The sequence below is a fragment of the Macaca nemestrina genome, chromosome 2, assembly GCF_043159975.1.
Source record: "Macaca nemestrina isolate mMacNem1 chromosome 2, mMacNem.hap1, whole genome shotgun sequence".
NCBI lineage: Eukaryota > Metazoa > Chordata > Mammalia > Primates > Cercopithecidae > Macaca > Macaca nemestrina.
Genome location: NC_092126.1, coordinates 115,311,115 through 115,338,835, shown reverse-complemented (window position 1 = coordinate 115,338,835; position 27,721 = coordinate 115,311,115). Strand labels below are relative to the sequence as shown.

Here is a 27,721-nt window from a genome sequence, read left to right as displayed (position 1 = left end):
CTGCCTGCTAAAACAAACAAACCAACAAGGAAAAAGGTTATAAGATGACCCAGTATCTTACAACATAGTATTCAAAATATTCAGAATACAATACAAAATTACTCAACCTACTAAGAATAAGAAAAACATAAACAGCTACGAATGGAGAGGGCAATCAAAAGATGTCAACCCCAAGATAACCCACATGTTAAAATTATCACACAGACTCCACAGCAGTTATTACAGATATATTTCAAGAAGAAAGACTGAATAATATTGAAACAAATGGAAATATAGAGCTCTTGGCAAAGAAATAGAAGCATTTTTTTAAAAATAAAATTTTAGAACTGAAAAATTCAGTAATTAAATAAAAAAGTCACTAGAGTGGCTCAGTAGCATAATGGAGATGACAAATGAGAGTGAACTTGAAGATAGAGCAACAGAAATTCTTAAATCTGAAGAACACAGAGAAAGACAAATAGAAGCAAAAGAAACATAGCCTTGGAGACTTATGGTACAATACACAAAGATGTAATATTTATGTCATTGGAGTACCATAAAACAGTGGAATAATATTTTTAAAGTGCCAAGTAAAAACAACTGTCAACCCAGAATTTTATATCTGTTGAAAACATTCATCAAGAAGGAAAAATAAAGACATTCTCAGTGAAGGAAAAATCACAAGAATTCATCTCCAGTAGACCTGCTTTAAAAGAAATACTAAAGTAAGTTACTCAGGCAGAAGGGAAATGATGACAAAGGGAAATCTGAAACGTTAAAATTAAGGAAGAGCATCCAAAATGGGAAATATCTTGGCAAATATAATAAACTATTTTCATCTTAAATTCTTTACCTATGTATGACTGCTGAAATACAAAATTATAACATTGTTAGTTAGGGCTGAGACAGCCAGGTGGGAAGGGCTCCCTGGTAGAACCTCCAACCAACCTGCACACTGGGAGGAATGGGCACTGAGGCGGAGCCCACAGCGAGGAGGAGCCTAGCTCTTCCTCTTCCTGTGTAGAACCCGAGATTCAAACTGTGAGGCAGGAAGCGCCCCAGCAGGGACTCTGGCTTTGTGGAGGGTCCCTGTTTCCCTTTTGTCCCTTTTCACCCAATAAAATCCTGCCGTACTCACCCTTCAAATCATCTGCAAGCCTAAATTTTTGTGGCTGTGTGATAAGGACCCCATTTTTAGCTGAACTAAGGAAAAGTCCTGCAACATTTTTGGCATGCAGCATGGGGGCTCGAGAAGTGGTGAGTGAAATGGGGACTCAATCCTCTCGCTGTCATTTCTACGCCTTTTCATCCACAGACTTTTGAGCTTACGGGAAACCATGCCTCCACCCCTGTTGCTCCTGGGGGTTGGTAAGATTGACCTTGGTCTCCATGACCTTTTCCTCCCTTTTTCAGGACAGACCGGCAAGCAGCAGCTCCCCTCCACCCTTCCCTCCCTGCCGGGGTTGGAACATATGGCCCAAGGTGCCCCAGGCAGCTGGCTGGCATATTCTGCCACGTGCCCATGGAGTCTCTCCATCCGTGGACCAGGGAGGCCAGCTCTGACCCACAACAATTAAGCTTGTCTCCCTGGTGGACTTGCGTAAGAATAAGAGGTTCTTCTCCAGACATTTTAAAACATTTTTTCTTTCCTTTTCTCCACCCCATCAGCAGTTAACTTTTAAGCAAGGTTTTTTTCCCCCCTCCTTTTAGAAGACGTTTTACTAGGCCAGCCCCTGAAACTAACACTGTTTATATTCTCTGTAAAGCTTTAATTGTGAAAAAGGATTTGTGAGGCTGGTCTTAAGCTGTAGCCAGTCTGGTGTGCTTTGCATGTCTGTATAGCTCATAGCAAACTTCCCTGCAAGCCTCCATCTTGTTTTACATACTGGGGGCATGGCTTGCAACTCTAGGGGCAAGGCTTTGTTTAGCAATCCTGCCTTAAGGAATAAGTTCCTTTCTGGCCCTGTTTCTTAAAGGGCCCCACCCAGCGACTGGGTTTTCTCCTGCCTGTCGTGTGTGTGTGCGTGTGTGTGTGTGTGTGTGTGTGTGTGTGTGATGTCTGTAAAAATAGCTCTAATTAATTTGGCCTAAAGAAAAACAAATGCTTGGATCCAATTTTTTTTTAAAGGGAAGATAAAATATGTAGTACCTTTCAGTTCATGTGACTTTAATCTTTGAGAAATAAGAACAGCCTTAAAGATTATTGGTAAAATGCAGGTGTCGTTAAAACGTAAATAGGTGAACTAGATTATGCAGGTCAGATGCAAGGCTTACTAAATATTTTAAGGTTATAAACTGCTTTTTGGGTTTTGAAAACTATTTGACTTGCTGGCTTCACAACTGGTAAGGCCTGGGGACATATGGAACTAACCACACCCTTAATTAAGAAGGCAAACCTTGTCTGCACCTAGCACACAATTAAAACTATGTTCCAGGTTTTACATTAAAGGTAAAAATTGCTAGGAGTTACCATTTTAACGTGTAATTGAGACTACTTGAAATAGATTTACATGTAAGGTGTGTAAGAACAATAAAATGTGTTTTTCAGCAAAAGGTTATTGTTAGGCAGGAATCTAGACCCAACATGGCAGCATTACCTGGCGTAGCAGGCCTTTTGTTAAAGACTCCCTTCACCCTTGTACACACCCGCAGACTTACATGCATCAGAGTTCCGGCTGGGCAACCACACTCCCCCATGACCTGCAGCTCACCTGCATTCCACAAGTTCGTAAACAGCAGTTTCCGTTAACAGTTTCCAAAGACCCCTTCCTCATGACCCTTACTCAACTCCTGCCCTAGTAGTTTCAAGACCTCCCAGGCCCTGTTTGCACAACCAGCTTCCCTACCACAGTCATGGGAATTGATGGCACTCCCTCCACCTAACGCCAGACTCCTCCTCTGTCTTGCCGCTTGGATGGCTCCCTCTTCTCGCACTCATTTCTTATCATTCCTTTGTGCCCAATCCCCTTGTTAGGACGAGATCTCCTCTCCAAGCTAAGGGCCTCAGTTCATTTCCGGACCAACCCCTCCCCACACCTCGCGTTCCTCTTCCCCCTTCTCTCACCTGACAAACCCCGCCAGACTGACCCCCCACTCCTGTTTCCAGTCCCCATTAACCCTAAGGTGTGGGACACCTCCATCCCGATCATTGCCCAGCACCACACTCCGGTCTGCATCTGGCTAAAAGACCCTTCCAAGTTCCCCTCTGGACCCCAGTTCCCTATCTCCCTTGAACATCGACAGGGATTAAAACCTATCATTATACGCCTGCTCCAACAGCACATTCTAGTTCCAGCCAACTCACTATGCAATACTCCTATCCTGCCTGTACGGAAAAGCTCTGGGGCCTATCGCTTCGTGCAGGACCTATGCCTCATCAATGAGGCAGTAGTCCCTACCTTTCCAGTTGTTCCTAATCCATATACACTCCTCTCACGCATTCCCCCAGACACCACTCATTTCACTGTCCTTGACCTGAAAGATGCCTTCTTTACCATCCCTCTACACCCAGACTGCCACTTTCTGTTTGCCATCACAGGGGAGGACCCAGACACTCATGTTTCTTTCCAGTTGACCTGGACTGTCTTGCCTCAAGGGTTCCGAGATAGCCCCCATTTTTTCGGACAGGCACTGGCACAGGACATCCTCCTCTGCCTCCTAACCCATAGCACCCTTCTACAATACGTAGATGATCTATTACTATGTAGTCCTTCCTGGGAGTGCTCCCTTGCAGACACTGCTACACTTCTAAATTTTCTAGGCAACCGAGGTTATTGGGTTACCCCGGCTAAGGCTCAATTTTGCACCCCTTCTGTCACCTACCTAGGCATACTCCTCACACTCACTACAAAAAGCCTCACAGCAGATAGAATAAGCCTCATTGAAACTCTCCAGCCTCCTCAGGATGCGGAAGAGATCTTGTCCTTCCTAGGACTGGTGGGCACAGTGAATCTTATCCCGTGGCCTGACTCAGGATCTTTAAGGCCTACATCAAGGTCGTAAGCAGCCTCGTCAGCCTGGCCTCTGACATCAGACAACAGGAGGAAGCCATCTCAGCTCTAGCCCAGGCAGCAAGCCCCAGGACAGCAGCAACCCTTTTTCCTGGCTAACCTTAGTCAGGGAAGGGGCTCAAGTGGTACACATGGCCGAGGTACACAACATCTCTTTGTTTCTTGTGTGCAGCCTTGAATAAGCCCCCACTGGTTGTGGTACCCTTACCCAGCCCTTTTAACTCCTCTAACCTAACCCCCTCCTTTCCCCTTCCCGGCAGAACACTACATCAATGAGTCAGTACTAGTAGAAACCAATCTCCTCACTCTAGAAAATATTCAGGAAAGACTCCACCAGAAAAACCTCGGATCAAGGCCCTCACTTAGGTGGTGGCAGTTGTCTGTGGCCGGTTAAGTCCTACCCTTTCTAAGCCCCTTATTAATCATTGGCTTCTTGCTACTCATAGCTCCCTGTGTCCTCCGCTTCATCCAGGACCACATGAAAGAAGTCTCCCAGGTCACTTTCAGTCAGATGCTGCTCCACCCCTATACCCGAGTTCTGACCTCCGAAGAACCCCACGACGACCCATATCAGCAGGAAGCAGCCAGATGAACACGTCGCCCCATTTTCTTATCAGAAAGAGGTCGGAATGTTAGCCAGGAATCTAGACCCAACATGGCGGCATTGCTTGGCGTAGCAGGCCTTTTGTTAAAGACTCCCTTCACCCTTGTACACACCCGCAGACTTACATGCATCAGAGTTCCGGCTGGGCAACCACACTCCCCCATGACCTGCAGCTCACCTGCATTCCACAAGTTCGTAAACAGCAGTTTCCATTAACAGTTTCCAAAGACCCCTTCCTCATGACCCTTACTCAACTCCTGCCCTAGTAGTTTCAAGACCTCCCAGGCCCTGTTTGCACAACCAGCTTCCCTACCTCTCGGGCTCTAAAAAGCCCTGACCCTCCTCCCTCAGCGCAACTTCCTCGGCCCACACCTTTGGACCGAGGAACCTTGCCCACGAGTCCTAATAAAGGCTATTCTCACTGCCATTTGCCTTGTGTCTTTGTTCCCGGTTTGGCTCCAGCCTCAGTTTACCTTTACAGTTATAATAAGGCTTGGAAATGTAAATTTTTGCCTAGGGTTAAAGAATTGTTTTAAATTAGATAAGATAAAGCTGAAAGTTCAAACAAGTGGTGGAAGGATTGTGGAAATTAATCTTGCAAAGGAGTTCTCTGTGTGAACATACTGACTAAGTTCAAAAGAGTATTATATGGTTTTTCTGTAAGTGGAGCATTGAAATAAAAGCACAAGGTATTCTTAAGGCACGAATCTGCTCTTTGGCAAAATTTGTAAAGGGTTATAGAAGGTTTTTGCTTCTTTAAAATTTTGGACTCATCATTTTGGCAAAATAAATAGTTTATGGTAATCTGGAATTCTATTTCAAAATATCAAGTTTTTATTTATTTATTTATTTTGACGGAGTCTCACTCTGTTGCCAGGCTGGAGTGCAGTGGCACAATCTTTGCTCACTGCAACCTCCACCTCCTGAGTTCAAGTGATTCTCCTGCTTCAGCCTCCTGAATAACTGGGACTACAGGCGCATGCCACTGTCCCAGCTAATTTTTGTGTTTTTAGTAGGGACAGGGTTTCACATGTTGGCCAGGATGGTTTTGATCTCATGACCTCGTGATCTGCCCACCTCAACCTCCCAAAGTGCTGAGATTACAGCTGTGAGCCACCAGGCCTGGCCAATATCAAGTGTTTCAAACTGTGAACATATTTTATTTTGACAATTTTTAATGCATTATATTTATTATATTTATTTACTAAAACTTTGAACATATTTAATAGCCTTCCCAAAATCAAACTTCAGTTTCAAATTTGTCTTTCCTGATGCCTGGCTTTTTGGATGGTTCAGAGAGCCCCTGAAACATCCAGAAAAGAGGTAAATGAATTATTTGACATATTTAGGTACATGGAATTGCCAAAATGATGTTCAATCTTCTTTAGGTTATATTTTGGTGAATGCTAGTATATGTTCCAACATTATATGGGATGTCTAAAATTCTTGTGTCTGAGTATATGCCATCAATCATAATTAAGGTTGTTAAATTATTGTAAACCACAGAGAAAACCAAACTTCTTTGTCAATTGTGTTTCTAACTGTAACTACCCAGGACATTTTGTTATTCACAGACAGTTGTTGTCTTGTTTTAATCCTTTTCAAAAGATGGTTTATAATAAGCTATAGGACTCTGACAGGTGCTCTCAAATACAGATTTCTGATAACTTTGGAGATTGTGACATAGGGATAAAGAAAAAGTACAGGACTTAGGAAGAGCTGAAATGTTCACAAATATCATGCAAAACAAGAATTGACTAAATGGACCAAACTCAGAAAGCTGAAGCAATCTTTTTGACATTTGATTGGAAAATTGCTGATCCTTATTTTGTTTCTCAGAGCCAAGGAAACGTATTTTGAACTACTTACAGCCTTTAATAATTAAGCAAGGTATATTCCTGTAATCAAAATTTGGAGGATGTTTGTTTCTCTCTGCCTGGTTCCCCCAGAATTTGGAAACTGTCTGTGAGTATTCTTAACTTATGGCAATACAGTTGTTTGCATCAGTGCAATAAGAATCCATTTCTCTTTTGCAATAGGACACAATTGGAAAAAATGGTTATTTTACCAAGGATTTGACAGGGAAGGTATGCTTCCCTTTAAGGAGCCAAGCTTGATTTGCAGAGTCAATAGAAGCCCAGTGGGGAGACCAGCTTCATACCCTCATCTACGCAGTCCCTGTACAGGGTTCCTGACCTGTGGTCAGTAAAGAATGTCACTTTCTGGCTGGGCTCAGTTGCTCACACCTTTAATCCCAGCACTTTGGGAGGTTGAGGCTGTGGATTACGAGGTCAAGCGATTGATACCATCCTAGCCAACAGGGTGAAACCCCATCTCTACTAAAAATACAAAAATTAGCTAGGCATGGTGGCATGCACCTGTAATCCCAGCTACTCTGGAGGCTGAGGCAGGAGAATCACTTGAACCTGGGAGGTGAAGGTTGCAGTGAGGTGAGATCGCACCACTCTACTCCAACCTGGTGACAGAGCAGGACTCCATCTCAAAAAAAAAAAAAAAAGAATGTCACTTTCTAACAGGTCCCAGAGCTCCAAGCTTATCTTGGGACCTTAAGAGGAGAGGATCAGCCAACTTGCAGGTATCTGAGGATACAAACCCATGGCTGGTGGCTGGGCTTGGCTTTAAAAGGTTTTATCTGAGATTCCTTGTGGAACAGACTTCTATCAAAGCCAATCCAAAAAGCCTATGTAGAAATAGTTATTCTTGCTGCACTTTATGCAAATAACAAGGCTACATATAAAACTAAAGTCTATTTTGCAAACCACTCAGTCCTATGATCACTTGTTTCTTAACAAAAATGAGAACTGGAGAAGGAGAAATTATGTTCCAAAACTTATCATACATTTGTCATTAAATTATAAACTTACTAAATGTTTTTAAGTTTTCACCCACATTGTAGACTAATCCTGTTTTTTCCTGTGAACCAACCAGCAATCTCCAGCTGCAGTTCAGAAAGAAGAAGGGGATGGGTAATGTAAAAGTCTGGATCAATATTCTAGTTTTGAGCAATTATCCTGCAAATCCTGCCAGGTGATGGGAATAAATAGGATGCCCATCACTCAGAGGTTTCCTTTTTGGGAAAGTAAGACCAAGGGAGCTAACCAAAGCCAAGCTCCATGCACCCAACTTCTAGAAAACATAACTTTAGTCTCCAGTTATCTGGGCATGTCACAAGACATCCTTTTCTCTCCCTTGTTGGAGAAGGACTCAGTTCCACAGTTGCACCTTAGCATTTGGCTTGTGATAAGGAGTCTATGCAACACTCCTGATCTACATTTTTGTCCCAAACTCAATCCCAAGCTTCCGGTCAAAGCCATAGGAAAAAACAACTGGATCTGAGGAATCCAGAGGCAGATGATAATGGAAAACAAGTTAAAAGGCACAGCGGAGATAAGCATGGCTGATTCCTGCCTATTAAGCCAAGCTTTCAGTTTCGTGGATGGCCTGGTGCCTCTTCCATGATGGATACTCCCTGGCAGGTGCTAACATGTCTTACAAAGATCTTTACACTTTACTCACATTCCCATAGGCTCATTCACAGGCCTCTACTACAGAGCTCATTGTCCTAATCTTCCAATCTTTTACCTTCTAGGTCCCTGACCGATGGACCAAACCATTTACCACTGTCTATGAACCTGAATATATTTTAACTTCAGTTCCCCACAAACTGATGATAAAGTCCACTGCCCTAAGTTCTCTTCTTTAGGAGGACTTCTCCTCACTTCCATCTTTTAAGACCAGCCTTGAGTGAGACCACACTACAGTATCAGGCCAGTTTTGCCTTGTACTCACATATTGAGTCAACCTATCTAGGAACCAACATCAATATTTTCCTCTCCCAATATCTGATCATAAGAGAATCCCCATGCACATGCAGGTGTAAGCTAAGGGAGAGGCACTGATGGAATGGTGGTAGGTGAGCTCTGGGCTACCTGCTAACGCAGCTTTCTTGTTTCCCCCAGCTCTGTTCGTGTTCAGTCAGGAACATCCCACTTCCGTCTTATGATGGATTGATGCTGGGCTCACTCACCCTGTGGATATGACAAAAACTAGATTATGATGGACATTTCCAGTTGCATGATCGCTTGGAGTTCCACGGTTGGGCACATCATCTCTATCATAGCCCAGTGTCACACAGGGAGCTATTTGACAAAAGGTGTGTAATTTATTGTAGGTGGCATAGAATTGCTCCAGAATCCTAGGAACCTGTGCTATGATTCAAGCAATAAAGTGTGCTATTAAGTTTATATGGCGTCTTTTCCCACCACCACTAGAAGTATATTCTAAGACCTACCAGCTCATATGACCCAAGTGGCAGAGCTACTTACACCATGACCCAGACCTGCTGCAAAACATTTCCTGCTGAGTCTGATTCAAAACTGACAGCCATTTATGAGTCTGATTCAAAACTGACAGCTCTCCATTTATTACCTGGTTTCCATATGACCTTACTCTAACATGGGGGCCCTTGATGATGCCTTGGATCCCCAGGTATCAATGTCAACTCAGACTCAGTGCCCTTTTTCCTTTCGCTAGTATATAGTCACATAATATATACAGAAAAACTGGGTAAATCATTAGTTACTGTGTTACAGAGTCCTTCTTTCTGAGGTCCCAGGCTCTCCTTTGATCAATAAGCATAATGTTTAAACTGGTTCAGATACAGAAACCAGATAAATGCTTGTGACTCTATTGGGATGGTGAATTTCGGCCTCCTGGCAATCTATCTTTGATTTCTTCTGGTTGTATATATTGAGCATACACTTGTTGGCTGCCTACCTGCATTGCACCTAGATTTACCACATCCATCTCCAGATCTCTCTGTGGGTCAAGACCTGTGACTGCTACCCCACTTTTGCCATTCTTCACATTAATTGTACCTTTCTGGTTTATGATAGATGTATGCTTCTGCCTCTATCAATTTAGGATCCTATTATCTGCATTGCTTTCACTGACACCAGTTGTATAGAAGCATCTCTTACTAGTAGCCCTTGCCTACCAAGGAGATACCACATTGAACTTTTCTCTCCTTTTTATTTCTTCCAGAATTCCTGACGATAGGGAAACACATTGTTGTGGGGTTTTTTTGTTTGTTTTGTTTTTTGTTTTTTGTTTAGACAGAGTCTCTCTCTGTTGCCCAGGCTGGAGTGCAGTAGTGTGATCTTGGCTCACTGCAACCTCTGCCTCCCGGGTTCAGTTGATTCTTGTGTCTCAGCCCTGAGTAGCTGAGATTACAGGTGAGTGCCACTGCGCTCAGCTAATTTTTGCATTTTTAGTAGAGATGGAGTTTCACCATGTTATCCAGGCTGGCCTCAAAATCTTGGCCTCAAGTGATCTGCCTGCCTCAAGCTCCTAAAGTGCTGGGTTTGTGGGCGTGAGCCACCGTGCCTGGCCCAGAGTAAGCTTTTTAAAATTGATGCTGGTGCTTTTCTCACTAGTACATTTTTTATTGATTCATAAAACAAAATGTCCATTGGGTTTTCCACAGGATATAGTCAACTGGTGGGTTTTCTGGCTTTATGTATTTACTGTAGCATGCCCACCGCTTCTTTAAGCCTTTTTTTTTTTTTTTTTTTTGAGATGGAGTCTCACTTTGTTGCCCAGGCTGGCATGCAGTGGTGATCTCGGCTCACTGCAAGCTCCGTCTCCTGGGTTCATGCCATTCTCCTGCCTCAGCCTCCCAAGTAGCTGGGACTACAGGCACCTGCCACCACACCTGGCTAATTTTTTTGTATTTTTAGTAGAGACGGGGTTTCACCATGTTAGCCAGGATGGTCTCAATCTCCTGACCTCGTGATCTGCCCACCTCGGCCTCCCAAAGTGCTAGGATTACAGGTGTGAGCCACCGCATCCGGCCATAAGCAGATAAGGACTTTAAAGCAGCCATTATAAGTGTGCTCAGGGACTTCAGATGGGGAATCCCACTGGTGCCTGTAATCCTAACACTTCGGGAGGCTGAGATGGGAGGATCACTTGAGCCCAGGAGTTTGAGACCAGCCTGGGTGAGACCCCCATCTCTACAAAAAATTTTTAAAAATTAGCCAGGCATGATGGCAAGCACTCGTGGTCTCAGTTACTTGGGAGGCTGAGGTGGGAGGATTGATTGAGCCCAGGAGGTCAAGGATGCAGTGAGCTGTGATCATGCCACTGCACTCTAGCCTGGGTGACAGAGCAAGATCCTGTCTCAATTAAAAAAAAAAAAAAAAGAAAGAAAGAAAAGAAAAGAAAAAAGAAAAAGAATGTCCACAAACCCCAAATAAGAGAAATACAAAGAAATCTACATTCAGGCACATAATTTTAAAACTGCCAAAAATCAGAGAAAAAGAGAAGATCTTAAAAACAGCTAGCAAAAGAACACATTACATATAGGGACACCACAATATGAAGCTGGCTGACTTTTAATGAGAAACAATGGAACCAGAAGACAATTGAATAGCAACTCTAAAATGCTGGGGGCTGGGAGGAGCCCTTATGACCCAGAATTCCATATCTGGTTTAACTGTCTTTCAAAAATGAAAGCAAAATAAAGACAAAGACAGAGATAATTCATTGCTAGTTGATCTGTCTTACAAGAAATCTAAAGCAAGTCCTTCAGCCTGAAAGGAAATGACACCAGAAGATGATTCAAATCTGCAGAAAGAAATGAAGTACATTGTAAACAGTAAATATTTCAGTAACTATAAAATGCTGATAAAATATGTATTTTTCTTTTCTCCTTTTCATTTATTGAGATGACATAAGACTGTATAAAGAAATAATTAAAACACTGTATTTTGGGGTTTATAACATATATAAGAGTAGTATATATGACAATAGTAGCACAAAAATTGGGAGAGAAAATGAAACTATATTGGAGCAAATTCACTATATTTAACCAGAATTAAATTAATGTGGACATTAACTAACTAACTAATTGGAATAAGTTAAAATGAACATTGCAACACCTTGAGCAATCACTAAGAAAACAATTTAAAAATAGTTTAAAAATTAACAGAAATTTAAATGGCATGCTAATATTTAACACACAAAAAAGATGGTTAAAGAAGAAAAACAAAATGGGCATTAGACTTATTTGAAACAAATAATAAAATGACAGGTGTAAATATAATCACATCAATAGTTACATTTAATACTAATGGTCTAAAACGATACTGTCAGACTAAATCAAAAGGTAAGATCCAACTATATTCTCTTTGCCTTTAAAAACCTGATTGAAACAAAGCCCAAATGGAGCTCATATCCAAGGTTACCTGCATCTGAGTCTTCCAGGCAGCTGTCTTAACTTTGGCTCAAATAAACTCTTTAAATTATATTTTGTGCCTCAGCCTCTTCCTTTTAGGTCAACACTTTTTACAGCTGAAGAGAAGTCTGTGATATGCATATACCACAGGTTGTCTAACCATTCACCCATTTGGGTTGGTCCACTTTTTTGGCTATTCTAAAGATATAGAAAAACAAAAAACTTAGTTTATCCTATCATACATCCAACTATACTCAGCACAGTATTTCACCTCTGGTCACCAAGAAGTGTGTGGGGATTTCTCCCCACGAAGCAATTCTCTGACAGATTCTTCAGTGGACACCAGCTTGATGTCCCCTATCTCAATTCAGTTCTGACAATATCTATGTAGAGATAGAGTCAGATCCCATAGCTTGGGGGGGCTCAGTCCCACAAGACTGCCTCACACTTCAGATGCTAATCACAAGCACAAGTTGTTGCCCTAGAGGATAGAAGGCAACAACAACAAAAAAATCAGAGACCAGGGTGGTTGAAATGAATGCTGTTGCTGTAGTCACTGATGAATGATGACAAGGGCTAGGGCAATGCTACCCAGAGTGTGGTCTGTGGACCAGAACCAGCGTATGAGCTGTTTATTACCAATGAGATCAGCACAGAGATTGAGGATAAGCATGGAGAAACTATTATAGCAAATTGAAATCCAATATTATGTGTTCTAATAAATAAAAATAAGGCTTTTGTTCTCTATGACTTTTCCATATATTTTTCTCATAATTCATTTTTAATGTTTTACATATGAACTGTCTGTGATGAATTGGACATTTTTAAGAAGTGATCCTTCTCCATGGACCGTTTGGGAGACAATGATCTAAGGTGGGTGACTGAGATCAGAAGGAAGTCAAAATCACTGGAGGTGAAAAACAGGGGATTTGGGAGCATCACAGTCCATGCCAAAGTCCCTGGTTATGGTGCCACACACAGGGAGGTGGTGATGGCGGTGGGAGCCCTGTTTGTGTTCAGGGTCCTGGGGAAGCAGGTGCTGAGGAGGCAGGAGGGAGTCAGAGCTCAGGTGCCTTAAGATCGTGGTATCAGCTGCTTCCAAAAGGGGCATTCCTGTCCATCAACCTCCAAGTTAGCATGAGGCTCACAAACCTTGTACCCAGTTGTCACTAAGGACAGCCTCCTGTGCTTTCCCTGGACAACACTGCTCCAAGGAGTGCTCCAAGGGCCTGATGGCCTGACTTCTGTCAGGGATTTGGCAAATAGAAACCCAACCTGTGCAAGCCCCAGTTGGCTTCTGATGGTTGAATGAAAGAGCATGGCCTCAGACACAACTGTCTTCCAAGAGGGTGCCCAGATTCTTCAGGAAGGTGAAGCCCATACCCTTCTGATTCCAAGCTCAGGAGACAGGAATGATGCCAGGGCTGTGGAGTGGGACATCTGGCTCTGAACACGAGGACAACCTTGGGCTGCAATTTCTAATTTGCATGTAAAGGCAGCAGCATATGGCCACCATCAGTCCTCACAGGGGCCATAGGCCCTGCTGGGGCAGGGAGAGGGGAAAGAGGAAGTACTTGCACTGAAGTCTTTCCTCAGGTAGAGAAGGAGAGAAAGAGTGGGACATGAATCCCAGGGGTCCCTGTGGTGAGGGGAATCACTGAGACTCACACAACCTGGTCAGACATTTATTGGGGGCAGTGGAGCTTGTTCACACCCCAGGCCTTTCAGATTGATAGGATTTCAATGTGGAACTCTGGCTGCTTTGAAGGGATTGCATATTGGACCTGTAAAAAGCTATCAGTCTGGAAGGCAAGGCTGCTCTCTGGGACCTGGAACAAGCGAAGAGAATTGCACATTTGGCGGTAACATTGCCGGCACTGCCACATGCGGATGCAGGACTGGAGTTTGACCACTGCCTGCTCCTGGATGACATAGACCCTCAACAGGGCCTGCTGCCGTTGATGGATCCGTCTCTGCACCAGCGTCCTCCACCAGCACTGAATCATCCAGGCCCTGAGGGCAGCGACCAGCAGGGTCCTGCGCACCAGGACCCCACGCCACCAGGCCTGGATCTTCCCAGCCGCCTTCACCCTTTTTCTGTGATGCAGTTGTGCAACAAGCAACTGGCCAAGCAAAGCAGAGGACTCCCAGTGAATTTATCACCATCAAGCACAGGTGGTTCTCTAAAGAATCAGCCCTCTCCCTGCCAGTTTTGAGGACCCAGGAGACCTGGGTGGGGTTTGTCCCCTACTTTTGTCCTGTCCATGGCTCTGGACACCCTCAGAGTCCCAGTGCCCTCATCTATGAAATTGGGATATGCTTGATCTGTGGACTTCTTGGGTTCATGGGACTAGGGGAGACACTTTCTGGTTCAGAAGACCTGACTGGAAGACCAGGATGTGAGGAACTGAAGGATTCTTATAAGAATCCATGAACCTCTGCATTTATGGCCTATGTCTTGGTCCAAACCCCAGCCACGATGCTGCCTCCTAATGTCTTGCAGCCCTTCAGGGTCTCCCCTCACCTCACTTTTGTGGACTTCCACTACCATGCCTCAGTTCCTCCTCATTCTCCTGGGCCTTTCCACTTCCTGTGCTGAGCCCCACCTATCATGGCTGTGCACACGAAGCTTCCTCCCCTTTTACCATCTATCTTCATACCTTACTCAGTTCACCCAGGAGAGGGAGGGCTTGAGGGGATAAGAGGGCAATGCTGAGCCAACCCCTGTGGGACCAGAGATGGAGCTCCATTCTAAGAACTCTGGGGTCAAAGAGTCAATGATCTGCAATTCTCTCACCCTCCTGAGCCCCACCTACCTTCCGCTTCCTCTGTCTTTCTATTGCATCTTCATCTGGACCACCTTTCTGCAATCAGAATGTGGGTGTGGGGGAGCATGGGTGAGGACCAGCCTGACTGCAAAGTCCCCACAGGTCCAGTTCCCCATTCTTTGCCTGGGTCCTAAGAAGTGGCCTGGTGCTTTCCTGGGCCATGGGACAACTCCCCACCTGTGGGGGAGTGTGTGTGCCTGAGTCTTACACAGCATTTACTGCCCATGGTTTGGAGCAGTGGTTCAGGTGATCATCTCCCTCTGGTTGTTGTTCCCTGACCTTGGCAGGGGCAGGAAAGGTGGAGAAAGAGATGGCCATGATGTCACAAAGGCAACTATGACCAGGGGCCAGGGTGCCTTTTCCAGGCTCAAAATTGATGGATAAAGAGCAAATATCTGGCTCTCCTCTTGACTTCCTTGGGCAATTCTCTGTTGAGGAAAAATTGTGTAAATATCATTTCTCAGATTGTCATCTGCCTGTTAACTTTTTTCATGGTTGCCTTTCCTTCCACAGTTATCTTTAATTTTTGATATGCTTGAATCCATTGCCCCTTTACAATTCTGCTTTTGTAGTTTTCTAATAAAGTGCTTTTCCATCCAGCATCATAGATTTTTCTATTAGACTCTGGTCTACCTTTTACATTAAAGTGTTTTAACATTTAATGTAGATTTTTTATAAGACATTTACAATTAGAAATGACAAAGGGGATGTTATGTACCACTGACCCCAAAGAAATAAAAATAGCCATCAGAGACTACTATGTACATCTCTATGCACATAAGCCAGAAAACCTAGAAGAGATGAATAAATTCCTGGACACATACACCCTCCCAAGACTGAAGCAGGAAGAAATTGATTCCCTGAACAAACTAATAATGAGCTCTGAAATTGAATTAGTAGTAAATAGCTTACCAACCAAATAAAGCACAGGACAAGAAGGATCCACAGCTGAATTCTATCAGATGAACAAAGAAGAGCTGGTGCCATTCCTACTGAAACTATTCCAAAAAATGGAGGAGGAAAGACCCCTTCCCAGCTCGTTCTATGAGGCCAGCATCATCCTGATACCAAAACCTGGCAACACCAAAACTTTAGGTCAATATCCTTGACAAAGAGTAATGCAAAAATCCTCAACAAAGTACTTGCAAACTAAATCCAGCAGTCCATCAAAAAGCTAATCCACCATGATCAAGTAGGCTTCATCCCTGGAATGCAAGGTTGGTTCAACATATGCAAATCAATAAAATGTGATTAATCACATAAACAGAATTACAGATGAAAACCACATGATTATCTTAATAGATGCAGGAAAAGCTTTTGATGAAATTCAGCATCTCTTCATGTTACAAACTGTCAATAAACTAGGTACTAAAGGGACATACCTCAAAATAATAAGAGCCATGTATGACAAACCCACAGCCAACATCATACTGAACAGACAAAATCTGAAAGCATTCCCCTTAAAAACTGGCACAAGACAAGGATGGCCTCTCTCACCACTCCTATTCAACATGGTATTGGAAGTCATCGTGTAGCTTTAGAACATCAGGGAAAAAGAACATACTAAAAGTTTCCAGAAAAAAAAAAAAGAATAGGTCACATCCCACAAACAAAGGAATCAGAGTGATAGAAGACATTGTATTGGTCGATTCTTGCACTGCTATAAAGAAATACCTTTAAAAAAAAAGAAAAAAATACCTGAGACTGGGTAATTTATAAAGAAAAGAGGTTTAGTTGTCTCACGGTTCTGCAGGCTGTCCAGAATGCATAGTGGCTTAATAAACCAATGCAGGAACAGAAAACCAAGTACCACATATTCTCACTTAGAAGTGGGAGCTAAATAATGAGAACTCATGGACACAAAGGGAAACAACAGACACTGGGGACCACTTGAGGGTGGAGGGTGGGAGGAGGGAGAGGAGCAGAAAAGTAACTATTGAGTACTAGGTTTAGTACCTGGTGATGAAATAATCTGTAAAACAAACCCCTGTGACACGAGTTTATCTATATAACAAACCTGCATATGTACCCTGACCCTAAAATAAAAGTTAAAAACCAAAACCAAAACTAAAAACCAACAACAAAAAAGAACTTCATGTACCTTGTTTAAAAAAACTTATAATTATAAATTAATTATAAAAATTATGAATAATTATAATCTAGCATTTATAAAAATTATAAACAATTATAAATTAATTATAAAATTATAATTAATAAAAAAGGACAGTATGCATTTCCTGCCTTATTCTCTCCCAAAAGAATCTCCCATTGCTGAGACAACTATTTTTAACTCTTCTGTATATTTCTCCTATGATTTACCTCAATAACATGCTATATTGAAAATTCTTTATTTTCTCTTTTAGATATTACCTCTTGACTTCTTTTCATGAAGCGAAGATTTACCTGTTCCCATCCTTCTGCTCTCCTCTCAATATGATTATAGCATCACAGTTTTTTGTTCAGTAAGTATTCAGTACTTCCATCATTGTGATTATGTATCCTGTCCATGACTTAGCAACATGGCATATTGCTATGACATAGCCTTTCATGCATTTCCTGTCTGTTTTTCCTGGAGCTCTTGATTGCCATGGTTTGTACTAATTTATCCCCAACTTTTCATCAAAACTCGGATAATTCACCAACTCTGCTTTTTTCATGGACCCCTGCACCACTCTGTAATCTGGGTAGCTGCTCTTAAAGCCTGCTGCCTGGTCATTCTTCTGGGGTACCCTCTCCCCAGCATCCTAGGAATTTCCTTCCCCTCTTCCCTGTGAGGACTGTCCCACTTATGGATCCCACATGTTGCAGGCACAGTTTTACTGGGGATGCAGAACCACTCTGGATGCTATGGGATAAGGAATTCATAATAGGAATTAGAACATATGCAATTGTGCTAGCATCTGGGGAAAAGAGGGTATGACATTCTAGGTAGAAAATTATTTTTTGTTCCTTTCTTTTTTCCTTTTTTTTCTTTTCTTTGGTTTTTCTGAGCGAGGATCTCTCTCTGCCACCCAGGCTGGAGTGTAGGTGCACAATCACAGCTCACTGGCTGCGACCTCCCAGGCTCGGTGAACTCAGCCAATTTTTCCACCTTGGCCTCTGGAGTAGCTGGGACTACAGGCACGTGCCACTGTGCCTGGCTAATTTTCTTGTAGAGATGGAGTTTCACCATGTTGCCAGGCTTGAAAATTATTTTTCTCTCAGGATATTGAGGAATTTGTTACACTTTCTATTAGAGGTTTGGATCTGTGCCCTTGCCCAAATCTCCTGTTGAATTGTAATCCCCAATGTTGGAGGGGGGGCCTGGTGGGAGGTAATTGGATCATGGGGGTGGTTTCTCAAGGTATAACACCCTCCCCTTTGGTGTTGTCATGGCAGTAGTGAGTGAGTGAGCTAATGTGAGATCTGGTTGTTTAAGTGTGGCACCTCTCCCTCTCTGTCTCTTCCTCCTGCTTTTGTAAGATGTGCCTGCTTCCCCTTCACTGTCTGCAATGTTTGTAAGTTTCCCAGTGCCTCCTCAGAAGTCACTATGCTTCCTGGACAGCCTGCAGAACTGTGAGACAATTAAATCTCTTTTCTTTATAAATTGCCCAGTCTCAGTTATTTCTTTATTTTTCCTTTTATTTTTAAAGGTATTTCTTTATAGCAGTGCAAGAATTGACTAATACAATGTCTTTTATCACTCTGGAATGTGACCTATTTTTTTTTCTTTCTGGAAGCTTTTAGGATCTCCTTTTTCCCTGATGTTCTGAAACTACAAGATGATATACCTAGAGATGTGTTTTAGTTTTGCTAACCGTTCATTGTGTTGGGCACTGGTTTAGCCTTGTAAATTAAAAATTCATGTCATTTACTGGGAAACTTTGTTGTATTTGCTTTTTTTTTTTTTTTTTGATGATTTCTACCCCTCAATTTTTTTAGTTTTCTACGTTTAGAAATCCTATTAGTCAAATCATAGATTGATCCTTGAAGTTTCTAATATTTTCTACACTATATTCCATCTTTTTGTGTCAGTTTCTCCCTGTAAGGTGATGGAATATGTCTTCCTGGCCTTGAGTTTGACTATATGACCTGCTTTGGTCAATAGAAAAATGTAGAATGACAGTATGCAAGTTCTGGACTGGGCTTTAAGAGGCTTGTCCTTTTACGTTTGCCATCTTAAACTTTTTGATCTACTTTCTGGTAGTTTTTGATATCTTTTAAAGAGTCATTCCCATCCTCTGAATATTCTTTTTTTATAGTACACTATGCTTGTTTTATTGATTTGTTGTTATCTCTTATGGGTCTAAGAATACTAATGATAACTGTTAGTGGGGTGTGTGTGTGTGTGCGCGTGTGTTTGAGACGGAGTCTTGCTCTGTCACCCAGGCTGGAGTGCCGTGGTGTGATCTTGGCTCACTGCAACTTCCGCCTCCTGGGCTCCAGTGATCCTCCTGCCTCAGCCTCCTGAGTAGCTGGGATTACAGGCACCCACCACCACACCCAGCTAGTTTGTTGTATTTTTAGTTGAGATGGATTTTCACCATGTTGGTCAGGCTGGTGGTCTCAAACTCCTGACCTCTAGTGATTCGCCGACCTCCGCTTCCCAAAGTGCTGGGATTACGGGCATGAGCCACTGTGCCTGGCTTGTGTGTGGTTTTTAACCTTTTCTCTTGTCTCTAATATTTCTTCTAAGCCCTTCTCTTCTGTTTTTGTTTTTGTCTCAGTTTTCTCAGATAGAAATTCCAGAACCTTGGGTAAGAGAGTAGGATAATGAAACCTGTCTGTAAGCCTTTGGGGAGCTGATTTGGGAGAGAGGGCTGGAGGCTTCTCTATTTAGCCTGTACAGTTGCACATACTCCCTTGGTTTTTGGCATGGTGCTTCACCACTGCCGCCAACTACGCCTGCATTCCCTGCATTCAGATGCTCTCTGGTTCAACTTATCTAGTAAATAAACCTGTCTTCTGCCAAGGTGGGGATAGAACTCTTGCCTGGCTATACGCATCAAGGAGGAGGATGGGGTGAACATACAATTTCATAAATAAATGTTTATTTCCCACTTAGAGTCTTAGTAGACAGTGCCTCAATTTCACACTAACCATTTTGTAACACATTTTAGTGTCTGTGAACACTTTTCTATTCTGTTTTCAAAATTGATTTAATGAACTGTGGAAATTAATTCTGCAATATGTTTTTTTTTTTTTGCATTAGTTTGTCAAGTTCCCGTAAGTCATGATGAGATTTTGATTAGAATTGACCTTAATTTTATTGTATTGGAATGTGAGTTTCATAGATTACCGTGGAGACAAGCGACAATATTACAATGTTAAGAAATTCTATCAATAAATACACTATGTCTCTCCTTTGTTCAGATCTTTTTTTATGTTCTTCTGAGCTGTGGGCAAAGTGGCACTTGCAATGTCAGGGATAAGGAGTGCACTTTGCTTTTGCTCTTCCTTTCTTGTTGCTGGCTGGATTGTGAATGTAATTATTGAGTTTGAAACATTCATTTTTGAATCAATAATGACCTTGGAAATGGAGGCAAAACATAGCAGAGTAACACATTAGAGGGTCCAGGATTCCTCACCCTGTGGAGTGCCATATCAGGTCTGGATCACCTATACTGGACTTACATGGGAAAGAGAAAAAAATCTCATTTATTGAAACCACTGTTTCTTTGGTTGTGCTGTCACTCACAGCCACCTTCATCCTGATATATCTAGGCTCCGCCCCAGTGGTTCTTAGGGTGGGCGGCCCCAGAGCAGCAGCCACAGCATCACCAGGAGTCTTGTTAGAAACACACATCCTGGGATCCTGATACACTGAATCAGAAGTGCTAGGTAGGGCCCAGTAATCTGGGCTGTGACCAATCCACCTTTGATTTACTCTCTGGCCATTCTGATTCTAGGTATGAGCTGATTTATCCACAGAAGATTCCCTTTCACTGTAGTTTTCTGCATTACAGAAATGTTCTGGTCTTCTGTGTGTATAAATTGAGAGGCAATTCCATGATTACTGTCAAGAACTCCCTAGGCACACCTTCTGTCAAATTTCTCATTCAAAAACCAGTGTTTGAAACCACTTCCTGAAATGTTGCTCATATAATATTAAGCCCTCTTTGTTTATTAATCCAACGAAATGTCTTACTCTTTAGATATCTGACCTGGCAAACTGACCTGAGTGAAAATGGGGGTGTCTTGACTCACAAAATTAAAATTTCCAGTAGGACAGCTAGGCAAGCTTTAGGCATGGCTAGACTTAGTCCCTCCCTTTCCATCCCTTGACTGTACTTTCCTCAGTTGGCTTCATTCTCAGCAAGCTTTTTCTGTGTGGTGCCCTCAGCAGCTCTGCTTACATAATCTCTATAGTTAGCAAACCCAGTAGTTCCAAGACAGCACAAAAGCTGAGGCTTATTGGCCTGGTTTGGGTCTCGTGCTCAGCCCTGAACCAATCATATGCATTAAGTGACCATATGCATCAAGTGTTCTGATATTCCTCTAAGCACTTGCACATCCTGGGTTGATGAGCCTGAGTGAGTCATGCCTCCATCATGCAGGAGCAACCACGTTGGTACCTTCTCTAAGGCTTCTCCATCCCATGGCTGTGGGGCCATTGGAGACAAAGGGTCATCATAATTTAGAAAAGCAAATGGATCGTCTGAGGACTGGCTGGTGAAATAATCATCTTTACCAGTCATTTACAGATCCAGAAAATCCAGTGAGTCCAAGAGATGGAAGGAGACATGACATCAGCAGAGAGTAGACAGAGGGAATAGAAGCCAATAGGGAAAGATACTGAGGAATGGAAGAGACAGAGTGAAAGACAACATTACGAGAGGTGGGCAGAGACAGAGACAGGCAAAACCCTACAGAGAAAGAGAGCAGCATGCACCCATGAAGTGGAGGGGCAACAACAGACCCTGCCCCACCACGCTGTGCACACAGACACACTCACACACTTGGGAACACTGCCAGAGAGAAACGATAACACAGACAGACTGAGGCTGAGAACAACATGCCTATTGGGTATGAGGGATCTAGGGTGGCTGGCTGAGAGAATCATTCAGGGATGGTGGGATAGTTGTTTCTAGGCAGTAGGATTTCAACTGTGCTTAAGTCACAGATCTAAGATCTGGATGGACTTGTGAATCGTGTATTCATTCATCAGATAAATATTTATTAAAACAACAAAAATACAACAACCACCCAATGAAAATTATTGCAAGGGACTTGAATATACATTTGTCCAAAGACGGTATTCAAATGGAGACCATGCACCTAAGTCAGCAAAATTAGTTATTAGGGAAATGCAAAATCAAGCTCACAATTAAACATCACATCACACCAACTAGAATGGTTATAATTTTTTTAAAAAAGAGAAAATGGTGAATGTTAGCAAGGATGTACAGAAATCAGAACCCTTGTACATTGCTGGAGGGAATGTAAAATGATGTAGCTGCTAGATATTCACAACAGGTTTATTCACGAGAGCCAAAGGTGCAAACATCCAAATGTCCATCAACGATGAATGGATAAGCAAAGTGTGGCATATCCATACAATGGAATATTACTCAGGATAAAAAGTAATAATATATGCTACAACATAGATGAACCTTGAAAACATTATGTTCAGTGAAAGAAGCCAGACACAAAATATTGTATAATTCCATTTATGTGGAAAATCTAGAATAGGTAAATTCATGGAGACAGGTGCAGATTGGGGATGGCCAGGGGCTGGAGATAATGGAAAATGGTAGTTTAATGAATATGGGTGTATTAGTCCGTTTTCACCCTGCTGATAAACACATACCTGAGACTGGGCAATTTATACAAGAAAGAGGTTTGTTGGACTTACAGTTCCACTTGGCTGGGGAGGCCTCACAATCATAGCAGAAGGTAAGGAGGAGCAAGTCACATCTTACATGGATGGCAGCAGGCAAAGAGAGAGCTTGTGCAGAGAAACTCCCATTTTTAAAACCATCTGATCTCGTGAGACCCATTTACTGTCAAGAGAACAGCACGGAAAAGACCCATCCCTATGATTCAATCATCTCCCACCAGGTTCCTCCCACAACACATGGGAATTATGGGAGCTACAAGATGAGATTTGGGTGGGGATGCAGAGTCAAACCATATCAATGGGATTTTCTTTTATTGTGATAAAAATGTCTGAGAACTTTATAGAGATGGTGATTGCTTTACATTGTGAATCTGCTAAATATCACCGAATTGTTAATTTTAGTTCAGTGGTTAATCTTACGTGGTTAATCTAAAAATGATTAGTCTCATTCATTGCATGAAGATCACTTCAAACTTACAGACCACACACACACACACACACACACACACACACACACACACACACACTCTTCTTTTTCTTTTTCTTTTTTTTTGAGACAGAGTCTCACTCTGTCCCCCAGGCTGGAGTGCAGTGGTGTGATCTTGGGTCACTGCAGCCTCCGCCTCCCAGGTTCAAGCGATTCTCCTGCTCAGGTTCCTAAGTAGCTGGCATTACAGGCACGTGCCACCACGCCTGGCTAATTTTTGTATTTTTGGTAGAGACGGGATTTCACCATGTTGGTCAGGCTGGTTTTGAACTCCTGACCTTGTGATCTGCCCATCTCGGCCTGCCAAAGTGCAGGGATTACAGGCGTGAGCTGCTGTGCCCGGCCCTGCTTCCTGTTTTTTTTTTTAATGAGTCAGGTGTGGCCACAAGCGGAGACAAAAAGAAACTCAAGAAAACTAAGTTTATTACACTCACAGGACCTGGTTCTTACAGTGGGCGGCATGCCATTTAGGGTGACAAGGGAAGCTCCAGGCTTTGGTGAGGTGGCAGAGGAAGAAGCAAGGGGAGATCTGAGGTCGTGGTCTTAATTGAGTTTCTGAGGGAAAGGCAAGGTAGGGCAGGGTAAAGCATTAGGGTTGGCTGGTTGGCATAATGTGGTGAGTTCTAAGCTGCAGAGGTGGTCCCTAGTGTTCTGGTACCTGCCCAGGAATAACTAAGGGAGAGGAATGTTGCCTCCCGTGGTGTAAGAGCCAGATGCAGGAGGTCGGCTCTGGATTGGGTAGTTTGGATATCTAAATATATACAGATTGAGTACCCCAATCTAAAAATTCAAAACCCAAAATGCTCCTAAATCGCAAGTTTTTTGTGTGCTGAAATGAAGCTCAAAGACAATGCTGTTGGAGAATTTTGGATTTTGATTTTCAGATGACGGATGCTGAATATGTAAGTAAAAAGTAAATATCCCAACATCCCCCAGAATCTGAACTCTGAAGCTATTCTGCTCCTAAGCATTTCAGATAAGGCTACTGAACCTGTACATATGTGTAGATACATAGAGAGGGAACCACAATGTTCCAAGTCCCATTCTAGGTCCTGGGAACACAGCACTGACCCCAGAATCCTGCTCTCCTGGAGGCAACCCTCTAGAAAGAAAAAGAAAATAGACAATAGGGTAAGACAAGCTCAAGTAGTGATGAGGACTTTGAAAACAGGAAGGCAGACTGAGGAGCTGGAGAGGGTGCCTTTGCACGGAGACAAACCTGCATAGAGTGGGAGCTCCATACAGAAGCCGATGAGCCTAGGAGAGCAGGCAGCAGGGCAAAGTTCTCAGATGGGAACATGCTTGGGATAGTTGCTAAATAGCAGAGCAGCCAGGGAGAACATAAAGAGGATGAGATGGCCAGGGCCAGACTATGCAGGGTTATGCAGACCCAGGGAGGGCTTTTGAACTTGCTCAAAGTGGTAAGGGAAGAGGCTGGAGGATTAAGAGCCAAGAATGGCACAGGCCTCCATATTGCATGGCCACAGGGGGCGCCATTACGCACACCACAGCAGGAACCAGTCTCCCTGGAGCTGACCTTCTTGGTGGCTCTGCAACCCCAACCCCCTCACCTATGGCCGACATTGCCAATCTATCACAAGCCCTGCTCCTCCAGCATGGGGCTGTCACATCCTTCTCCCCACAGGACCCCAGACAAGCCGGCTGACTACTCAGAGCTGACCTGTGAGATGCCAGGTACCTGTCCTCATTTCCCTAACCCTTTGCTGAGACAAAGATCTCTCAGAGTTTGTTTAATAGAGAACTACGGACACATAGTTGGAGCAGACCTGGTCAGTTCTTTATTGGGAAGGGGATGCAGTCTGTAATTCGGCAAATCTGTGATCCCAGGAAGATGTCAAGCTCAAGACTCAGCTGGCTTGTTGTGAGCTCATAGCTGCCATGGAAAAAGCCACGGGTATGGCAACTTCTCCAGCGCCAGTAGACCTGGATGATGCGGACAGCATTGAGCAAACGACAGTAACGACGGCGGACACGCCACATGCGGACCCAGGACTGCAGCCTGACTGCTGCCCATAGCTGCCGTGTGCAGAGCTCCAGTGCCGCCCGCCGCCTCTTCGCCTGCAGCCTTGCCAGCACCTGCCTCCACCAGCACTGAATGATCAGGGCTCTGAGGGCCGCATGCAGTAGTGTGCGTCGCACCAGCGTGCCCCGCCACCAGGCCTGGATTTTCGTGGAGGCCAGTTCAATGTCACCAGGTGGCTTCTTTAGTGGGGAGGGGTGCAAGGAAAAGGAAGGACACTCAGGAAACATTATTACACATCAGTCAGTCCCAGTCAGTCAGTCCCAGGGTGTGAGAGGAAGGGGCCTTGATCCTCTATGAGGAAAGGCCCTTTCCTCTAAAGTTCATGAATGGGACAAGAGCTGGACCTAGGATACCTGATAGGTTTCCACTCTCTGCCACCCACAGGTTAATGGACATGGTCACCGCACCTTGACCTCTGAGTCTCAATGTCCCCAACTGCAAAATGGAGGTAGACTGCCCTGGCTACCTCACTTGAATTTCCATTGACCTTGTCAGCCAGTCTAGAGCAAGGACACTGTGTTTAAGAGGTTAAAGTGTTACCATGATCCACCTGGGCTGGACCACCCCTGACATCCATGACCCTTCCCTTCAGATCCTCCCACCAGCTGGTGTCCTTTGCTGGCCCTGCCCTCTCCTCCCCAGCTCCAGCTCAAATCCACAACCTGCTTTCTCCCTCTGTCATGTCATAGTATTAAAACTTTCCCCATTCCACACAGTTTGGGATCTTTCTCATTTATTTCTCACTTTGACCTCTTTTGACTTTCATACCTTAAACTTCAGTTACCCTACACACACATACACACATGTGCACACAGACATGCACACACACACAAATTTTAGACTTAGATTGATTTCCATTTGGCCATGCATTATCCAAACAGTGCTCATCACTCTACTCTTGAACTTTGCATGATCTTGTCCCCACATTTCAGGGTTTATCTGCCCTGCACCCAAGTCTCCATGTCTCAGTCACCCACCTTTTTCAGGCTGACAAGGAAATGGGAGAAGAAGATATCTCAGGATGAATCACTTGCTGATCATCCCTGCTGTGTGTATGGCAATTATTTGTCCTGGTTGCTTGGGATATTTTTAGTTTATGATGCTTATTCCTGAGAAATAATAGCACCACCTTCCACAAATGTATCCTGGTTTGGGCTGTAAATTTCATGGTCATCCCAAGCTATGAGCCATAGAGAAGATAACCATCACTACTGGGCGACGAGGGTCAGAGAAGTTGCCTGTCAGGGGTCTGTCCCAAAATTAAGGGTCTGCTGTGACCTACCTTTGTTTGGCGTGGAAGAAGAGGTTCTCGTATCTTACTCCTTTCCTCCTTCAGTTTCTGTTTCATCAATATGTTTTCTTCATCATCATTCATTGCATTGTTTTTAAATTGTCCAGGCTTCTGCAATCAAGTAAAGAGGAGAGGTGTGGGTAGGTCGTTCTTTGTGGAACTCAGTGCCAAGTCCACCAAATCTTCAATCTCCTAGCTTACCCAGAGACCCTAGACACAGGGCTTGCACCTTGATTAACTGTGGGAATTCACCTTCCCCTGCCTGCAACTTTGGGTGAACTGGTGGTCTCTTACACCACAGCGAATGCCCATGATTTGGAGGTAGTTGGTTCAACCTCTTCAGGTCCGCAATCCCCTAAATTGCCCATAGTTAGGGGTTAGATGACTCCATCATGCTTGTGTGTACTCCTCTAGCCATATATGTGACAGGAAGAGTGGAGGAGGGGAGAATGATAATGATATAAGGGCACCTGTGACTCTGGTTATACAGTCTGGTTGATAAAAACATAAAATTGAGGTAACTTTAAATCTCCATCAATAGAAAAGTCAATCACATGGATTTCAAATCAGTCAAACAATAGAGCCAAAGAAGGATGACAAAGAATAAGTTTGCAGCAAAATTCTTAATCAGGTGCTTCAGAAAACAAAGTTTATGTATGGCTAAGAAGCACACAAAAAGATGCTCAACGTCATTAGTCATGGGGAAAATAAAAACGGGAACCCAAATGGCATACCCTTAGGCATCCTAGAGAATGGCTGAAAAATAAGGACAGCACTAAATATTGGCAGGGACACCGAATGGCTGGATCTCTTATAGACTGCTGCTGGAAAGGTGTAAAACAGTAGAACCACTTTTGAAAATGGTTTGGCACTTCCTAATGAAGTTCAACATGCATCTGCCTTATAGCTCAGCAGTTCACCCCTAAAAGTTTGCAGATAAAAAATGAAAACACGTATCTACAAAATATATGTGCACAAATGTTCATAGCAGCTTTATTGAAATAAGTCAGAACTGGAAACAGCCTGAATGTCCACTAACAGGAGACTAGACAAAAAATTAGTGATATATTCATGTAATATAATAATACACAGTAATAAAAATAATTACATTCATAAAGAGTATACTATGTGTGCATCTCAGAAACATTAAGCTAAATGAAAGAAGCCAGATGTCCGGGCGCAGTGGCCCACGCCTGTAATCCCAGCACTTTGGGAGGCCGAGGCAGGTGGATCACCTGAGGTCAGGAGTTCGAGACCAGCCTGGCCAACATGGTGAAACCCCGTCTCTACTAAAAATACAAAAAATCAGCCGGGTGTGGTGGCAGGTGCCTGTAATCCCAGCTACTCAGGAGGCTGAGGCAGGAGAATCTCTTGAACCCAGGAGGCAGAGGTTGCAGTGAG

General features: G+C 43.4%; 1 protein-coding gene across 13 annotated transcripts in view; it reads right to left on the bottom strand.

Annotated features, from left to right (window-relative positions):
• Positions 1 to 10,982: 10,982 nt before the first annotated feature.
• The window catches only part of LOC105480516 (IQ motif containing F3), a 71,817-nt gene continuing 55,078 nt past the window's right edge, over positions 10,983 to 27,721 (bottom strand). For 2 of the 13 annotated variants that reach the window (XM_071091802.1, XM_071091800.1), the window contains exons 3-5: positions 26,312 to 26,431; positions 14,668 to 14,715; positions 13,521 to 13,974 (exon numbers count right to left, since the gene is read on the bottom strand). In XM_071091802.1, the coding sequence (XP_070947903.1) occupies positions 13,576 to 13,974; positions 14,668 to 14,715; positions 26,312 to 26,431 (567 nt within the window). In that variant the 3' untranslated portion in view covers positions 13,521 to 13,575. Of the gene's footprint in view, positions 11,242 to 11,861; positions 12,050 to 13,520; positions 13,975 to 14,667; positions 14,716 to 14,802; positions 15,108 to 24,761; positions 25,209 to 26,311; positions 26,432 to 27,721 lie in introns of those variants that run through there. The other 11 variants (XM_071091801.1, XM_011739516.2, XR_011620067.1 and 8 more) reach the window with 10 other exon arrangements.